This window comes from Aureococcus anophagefferens (genome assembly GCF_000186865.1).
Source record: "Aureococcus anophagefferens unplaced genomic scaffold AURANscaffold_62, whole genome shotgun sequence".
Classification (NCBI taxonomy): domain Eukaryota; class Pelagophyceae; order Pelagomonadales; family Pelagomonadaceae; genus Aureococcus; species Aureococcus anophagefferens.
Window position 1 is genome coordinate 26,729 of NW_008705615.1, and position 7,459 is coordinate 34,187.

General features: G+C 52.6%; 2 protein-coding genes across 2 annotated transcripts; one reads left to right on the forward strand and one right to left on the reverse strand.

Annotated features, from left to right (window-relative positions):
- Positions 1-305: 305 nt before the first annotated feature.
- On the reverse strand, positions 306-1,888 carry AURANDRAFT_68064 (hypothetical protein; the record flags this gene model as incomplete). The annotated part of the gene is made up of 3 exons (XM_009043699.1): positions 306-347; positions 368-1,499; positions 1,776-1,888. 3 exons carry the CDS (start codon positions 1,886-1,888, stop codon positions 306-308), a joined length of 1,287 nt encoding a protein of 428 aa, XP_009041947.1.
- Positions 1,889-4,899: 3,011 nt separating this feature from the next.
- AURANDRAFT_14433 (hypothetical protein) lies at positions 4,900-5,397 on the forward strand (the record flags this gene model as incomplete). Its single annotated transcript, XM_009043679.1, has 1 exon — positions 4,900-5,397. A coding segment is annotated over one exon (498 nt), but the record flags the coding sequence as incomplete, so codon positions are not given.
- Positions 5,398-7,459: the final 2,062 nt, after the last annotated feature.

Consider the following 7,459-nt stretch of genomic DNA (forward strand, 5'->3'; position numbering starts at 1 on the left):
TCCATCCGGCACTTATAGTAGGTCCTACCTACGAAGCGACCTTAGCCTTGGCGAGCTTCGCGCGGCGGGCCGCGCGAGGGAGGTCGGGGGGCGGCATCACGGGGGCCCAAAACTCAGCGACTGTTTTCGTGGGGGAGTAGAGGACATCCACAGAAGATGGCTTCGCCTTCTTTGGCTGGTGTTTGTTCCCCGAGGGTGAGGCCGGAGGCGTACGTCTAGAACCAACAGCAGAAGATTTCACAAGCGACTGCAGTTGTTCAAATGGCAAATCAACCCAATGCGTAGCTAGTGATAGAATCCGCGCATCAGCATCGTATTTCAGACACAAAGACGGAAGCTTCGGACGTCTACAAGACTTCGCTTTAACAGGTTCAAGACCCAACTCCAGTGCAAGAGCCTGGAGATGTTCTTCATCTGCATCGCCAACAGCTGACACCATCTCCACAATAGCTCTCACGCATTCGAGCGGAGCATACGGATGGCTCTGTTCGGACATTGATGCAGCTTGTCTCTGCAAGGTCTGAGAGCAAAACACATTCCAGTAGTTGCCCAGGAATAGACTCACATGCTTAAACCCAGGAGCCCGGTCCACCTTGATAGCTGAAAAAGTCGATTTGCTTGTTACCCGATGCAATGCTGGCCTGTAAGTGTCACTCAAGTAACCGTTTACGCTCCTGGGTGCGCTGAAATGTCGGATTCCACCGCCACTGAAACCAGTCTCGATCATGGCCCATGTCTGCTGATCAACACCTGGGATGATCTCGCTGTTGCAGCACCCCGGTTTTGTTTTTCCAAGCAATCCGGTGATCCTCGTTCGAAGCATGGTCCGCAGTAGCCACTGCTTTGAAGTGAAGCTCTCATACAGCAAGTCTTCCCCATTCTTGTCCTTGCCCAGCTGCGGATCAGTCTCAGGGAACGTAGAAAAGTTATGGCTTTGCCCTTCCATCGAAGATAATGAGCCATCGGGCATCTGCTGATGACTCATGACGTAGACGTGCTCCATGCCATGCAGCAGCACCAACTTGTCACAAGCATCATCTATCGGCCACACAACTGCCACACCTAGCACGCAGTCGACAGGATACCAAGACGCGTCTGAGCAAAGCACGACTTCTTTTAAGCCAGCGGTTAAAGCCCGCTGCCTGACATTCATGGAGCTCGTCGGGAATTTCTTGTCATCATCTCCCACAACAGAACACCACTGGGCTAGAAAAAACTCACCGGTGTGACCATCCTGAGCAAACTTCTCGCGTTCGTCTTGAGGCAGCTGAGCGTGCTGCCGAACGTCGACAATGCGGGAGAGGAAAGACTTACCCTTCGCCTTGCCCGTGTAGACGAACTCGCCTGTGAGCAACAAACACTTGAGCTCTGCACTGCGAACTACCTTGCCATACGGGCTCGTGCCCGGCACTGGGTTCATGCGCAGCGATGACAAACGTGATTCCCGGTACAATTTCAGGGCTGCGCTCGGCCAAGATATGCCAGGGCCGCTCGGATACCTAGCCAAGTTTTGTAAGGATTAGTTCGAAAAGCTCGGAGAGAGCAATGGATGAAAGTCCATAGTTGTAAAAATCCTCTATTAAAGTTCAGAATATAAACTTATCAATTCATCCAATTTTTAGAGGAACTGGACTTATCGAAACCTCCTGGAGACTATTAAGAAAAATGGACACATAGGAGGAATCCCGGTCCCCGCCTCATTTGTTCTCCTCATTCCGGAAGCGACCCGACTCGAGACGGAGCAACTGGTTGTGAAAGAACTGCCTGCTACCCACGATCCTCCAGGGCTGGACGGCCTACAAACGATGCACAATGCGACGAAGAAGACTGAAGGATCGTTCTTCAAACCAGTGAACATCTCTCTGCATCCCTCGTCGAGAGTTTTCATCGTCGGCAGCGATGGCGTCGCTGCAATGGCAGCTTATTTGGCCTCCGTCCTCATGGCGTAGATACTGGTCGGAGATTTACCCGAGTGCAGAAGCCCGAGTGCTATTAGCGACGAGCTCAGCTCTTTCACAGATAGCACGAATATCCTGGTCGGTCTCCGTGAGCCAGGCGCCCGCTTGTTGACTCATATACTGTCAACGCAGCTAATATCGAGCTTGGCCTTTTATGCGTGTGTTTGCGAAAGTTTTCACGTCGTGAGAGGGCTCCCAGCCTACAGTACAGTCGAGCAGCTGTGCGACGCGATTCGGATTTTTTTTCGAACATCTTTTCGAAGCAGAAATCTCGAGGAGCTCCCGTCAAAATCTGCGTTTGCGATCGTGGGGAGCGGTATTACGGGGCTCATTGTGGCGCGCAGGATAGTCTCCGAAGGGCACCAGTGCGTCCTCCTTGAAAAGGCGAACGCATGTGGGGGTGTCTGGCACTCGCAAGCCAACATATCATCGAGAGTGAACACCTCGGAAGCGGCTTATCGCGCAGTTGATCGCGGAGGTGTCGTCAATTTCGATCACAGCCCAACTTTCTAAATTTTGAATGATCTCTCACTTCTGACCTCAGCATATCTTGCATGGCGGATCAAATTTAAGACAACCGCGATTGGGATTCGTTCGTGCCGGAAGATCTGACATGCAATATTCTACTCCACTCCTGACAAACATGCCACCATCGAAGCAACAAGAGTACTGGCCGGTGTGAATCGTCGCTTGGGAGCTACGCGCAAACTCTCATTTCCAGACGAAGACGACTATCATGGAAAAACATATTACGGAGTTTGCGGCGATTCTTCGCGTGTTCATTTCCCTCAGCTGGTGATCCTCATCGTCGGTGCGGGCGCATTTGCCACGGAAAATGCGCGAACGGCTGTCGAGTGCGGTGCGGAAAGAATTTCGGTCCTTTAGCGACGGCGTGGTGCTGTGAGCCCTTTGATCGTGGACTATCTCAACTTTGTGCGTCCATACGACGAAGGATACAGCCACGCAAAGTTCGGTTCTCAAGTGATTTTCTCAGCCTGGGACGCTGTCTTCGACCTTTCTGGGGCAAAGAAGCCGGAGTGCTGGCGATAGGGGTGAATTTCGCCGATCGGGCACACGCTATCAGTTTCGGATATCTGGTTCGTCGCACATTATTACGGCCTCCTCACGACAGTTCTGGGCGAGATTTCTAATGTGGGCAAAAGCCACGTCGCTACGGCGGACGACGGAGTTGTGATTTGATGTGACGTAATAGTCAAGTGCGCCGGGTACTGGAAAAACGAATTCGTGAGGCGACTGCTTGGAAGTAACTCGATCTACTCCAACAATTTTGTGCGAAGTAACTTGATTTATCAAGCCGAACAAATCTTGGACGATGCTGGTGGCTTTCAAACGCCGTTTGGTTCGAGTTACTTGGAGGCTGTCGCTTTTCAAGTGCTCATGTTCGCGCACTGTGGGTGGATGGGTTAGGGACTGCGTCACGACCTTATCGATGCGCCCATTTCTCGCATGTCCGTCGAATTGGTGCGCACGCTCAGAGCAACCGTCACTTGCCAGTGCGGCGAAAAAACGTATGATTCATCGCAGTTTGAACTATCATCGTCGATTCCTGCCAGATCAATTCGTATTCGAGAATGCGCACAAGTGGTACGACCTGGTGGCGCTTTGCGAATCGCGAGCGAATCGGGTTGGTCACGTGCAGCCTGCCTACCCGTTTATGACGCTGTGCGAGAAAGTGGCCAGCGAGTGGCTCGATGAAGATCTAGCAATCGGGAGCATCGCGAGCCTTGGCGAAGATTTGATAGTGACGAGACTGAGCCAGTGGGTGGTACGGGCATCGCAGTCGGGGAGCTCCATCTAGAGCGTCGCAGGCGCAGAAGGAGGCGTGGATGACGTCCTCGAACATCTCACAATACTTGCGTTTCAGCTTCTCGGCACCGCAATCTCGACGAAAGAACCCCTCATGAACGCTGGGCTGGACTCTTTGGCGGGCATTCAATTTGTACAAGCCGCCACTGAACATTTCTGCTGAGAGTTTCCGTCTACGTTGATCTTCGACCACCCGACGCTTTGGGCTGTGGCCGATTTCTTTCATTCGTAGACCCAGTCTCGATCACAGTATGCTTGTCAAGACACGATGGATTTTCTTGTACGGCTCAGCTTCACGCTTCTGGGCACTACACTCTCAGCGTACGATCCACTTTATGACTCGGGGTTGGATTCCCTGCTTGCGCTGTAGTTTTCTGCGTCGGTGTCAGAAGAATTCGCGGTCGATATACCTACTACTCTTATCTTTGACCACCCGACCCTTAGTTCTGTTTCTCACCACTTGGTTTCGGCGATGAGCGGGTGCGACGATCATGGCGTCGCATCGCTTCTTTGAAACGCGGTCCTGGAATTTGTTGGAACTCTCGTTTGCAGGGACTCTCCTCTGGTGGAAGCAGGGCTAGATTCACTAGCCATCAGTTTGGTCGCCCGGTGACTTTCAGCAGCTTTCAGCACGGAGTTTCATTCTACTCTTATAGTCGACTATCCAACTCTAGACGCCATTTCAAATTATTTGCGCAGCGCGTCCGTCTCTAGAGCCACCCTCTTTGCATGTGGATCGCGAGCATTCGAAGCAATAGTAGTGACACAGGTCGCCTTTCAAGTACCAAAGCTTCGCGCGTTCAGTGGACTGCGGGAGTTTTTACATAATCGACTCAGTACTCCATCTTGGGTGCCCATCTTGCGGTGGGAGGCGTGCCAGTCTCAACATCCACCTGGAGCAACATACGGTGCATTCTTGCTACAGGTGCTAGCCGACGGCGGCGGGGCATTTTAAATGCCGCGGAGCTTTGCTTCAACGCAAGATCCGCAGAATATACTATTGCTCGAAGGCGCAGCGCAGTGTCTCGCGGGCTCTACAAATACCGCCGTCTACGTCGCCATGTTGACGCAGCCAGTCGAAGGGGTCGTTACCTCAAATAGCTGATACTCGCCCACTCATGCAAATATTTCTTCTGGAATAGTCTCCTACACACTCGGCCTGATCGGAGCCTGCGCAACGGTGGATACGGCCTGCTCGACGCAGCTTGTAGCCATTCACCTGGCTCGGGCGGAGATTGTGCTGAGCACATCCCCGCAGGCCCTTGCGCAAGGGGTCGGACTTCTAGGGCCCGCATGGAGTTCTAGATTTGCCAGCCTTGGGATGCTTTCAGCACTGGGGCGCTGCCATAGTTTCGATCGCCAAGGGGACGGTTACGCCCGAGCTGACGGCGCTGCTTGCTTTTTGCTTGCTGAATCACAACCGACGTGCGATTCTCCAGAGTTTTCGGTGACCGCTACCGCGGTGCAAAGTGATGGTCCGAGTGCTAGCCTCTCTGCTCCTAACGGCTCTGCTCAACGGAGATTGATTATGCTCGTCCAACCGCGTCAGACTTTTCTTACACCAACAGTGCCCGTAGAGTGTCATGGAACTGGCACCCTGCTTGGCGATCCAATTGAGATCGGAGCAGTGGCTTCGGCATTGTGCTCTTCCTCTCTAGTAATTCAGGTCTGTTGTTCGTCATTCAAGTCTCAAATGGGGCATTTGGAAGCGACCGCCTCCGGAGGGGGGCTATTGTGCGCATTTATGTCGGCCTTAGAGTCCAATAACACGCCATCAAATGCCTAACTACACATTCTGAACCCGCATCTTGCCTCCCTGCTCGGAGCTAATGCGTTACATATTCCAGCGCAGGACGTTCTCGTGATCAAGGGTGCTGCGCCAGCCCCAGTGCAGTGTCGTTTAAGCTCGTTTGGCGCAAGTGGCACGATAGCTCACGCATTGCTCGGCTATGGTGATTACCTTTTCATGACAGAGCCCGCCTCTGCCGCGGAGCTGGAGTTATTTTTCCCAGATGCCGGGCCTTCTTCACACTTTCGTCTTCAAGAGGCCCCCAGTTGCATCCAGGAGACGTTTCACTTGTATCTAATAGACGTGTTGTGACCAGCCTCTCGTGAGCAAATGTGTGTTGTGCAGAGCGCCCCGCTGGTTGCATATTAGGCGTTGGCTGATCACATCATCAGCCAAAAGTTTTTGTTTCCTGGTGTGGGCTACTAGGAGATGGCTCTCGCATGCACATTTGGAGGTCAAGCAATTAGATGACTGCATCTGTTGAGTGTCACGATCGCACGTCCTTGCATAGTCTCTCGGTGATAGAAGGACCACGCCGATCATGTCATGCAGTATGCACTTGCTACTACGTCGGGTTCGTATCACGTAGCCAGTCGATCCTGCTCACGTCAAGATTTCGTGACTCACGTCAGTGGCATCAACGTGACCAGCGAAGCAACGTCACAGATCGTAGCAGCAAGTCAGCCAGACTCGCGGATGACACGGGTTGTCAAAGCGTACCTATCCGCGCCAATTGGAGATGGATACTCCACGCAACGACAACCAAGCTTGGCGTAGTCGCGCATTGCCATTGATCCATCTTTCGGACATGTCTTCAGCTTTGCCAACCTAAATCACAGTCATGGAAATGGGAAAGTAAGATGGCGTCTTCTCCAGTGAGAGGTCAAGGTCGAGTACGGTTGAACCGTGCCATCGGGGATTTATAGTGGTGACTGCTCTGCCTGAACTGCGCATGCAATCAAGCACAGACGCGCAAAGAGGGAATGATAGTTGAGATTTTAGGATGCTCCTGGAGCTCAGATATTTCTCGCATGATTTGTCTTCACAGACCCGCACTGCTTCTCTCGCGCTCCTCGCCCAGCCAAAAGGAGCATCCTGGGTTTGCTCGGCGCTCATTTGTGCTTTAGCCAATTTTACACGTCGCCAGTATGTGCCTTATTTCGTGATAGTGATCGAGTGCACGCGCACGTGGTGGAATGATATGCCGCGAAAACACCTTGGCATGTGACAGCGCGAACGCGCCATCGTGACTAAAACTCGAGACTCTGCAAAGGTCACTCTTCATCGGCAAAGTAGTCCTGAACCCCGTGTGAGCACAGGAAAAATACTCAGAGTTTTCTCATGATAGTAGAACCGCAAATTGTTCCAGTCAAGAGGATTTTCCCGCTATCGACTCGAGTACTCGAGTGAAATGTGTGTGATCTCACCGTGCGACCAGCACAGTGACCCCTATGCGCGGGTGGTGGTGAAGTAGACACACTGATCGCCATGGTCTCTGAAGCGGTCGGAACGATAGTCGACACGAACGCTCCTCTGATGGCTGCTGGCTTCGATTCACTCTCTGCGAGTGAATTTGGTGGCAACCTGGGCATTCAATTTAGTTCCGAGCTGCCTTCAACCCTTTTGTTCGACCACCCGACTATAAATGCGCTCTCTGGTTTCCTTTCGCCTGTTTCTCCTATAAGGGAATTAAGCCTGGGGCTTTGAACACCAGTCTAGTCCAAGCCAGCTATGCCAATGCCAAGGGGGCAGCCCCCCCTATCAAACTAGACAAGCATTCCGCTGGTGGTCTAATGACTAGTTTGTCAGCTCAACGGAACCGCCGCAACGCTAAGCGCCCCGCTGATGTCCGTTGGGCTCGATTCCTTGAATGCGACCGAATTGG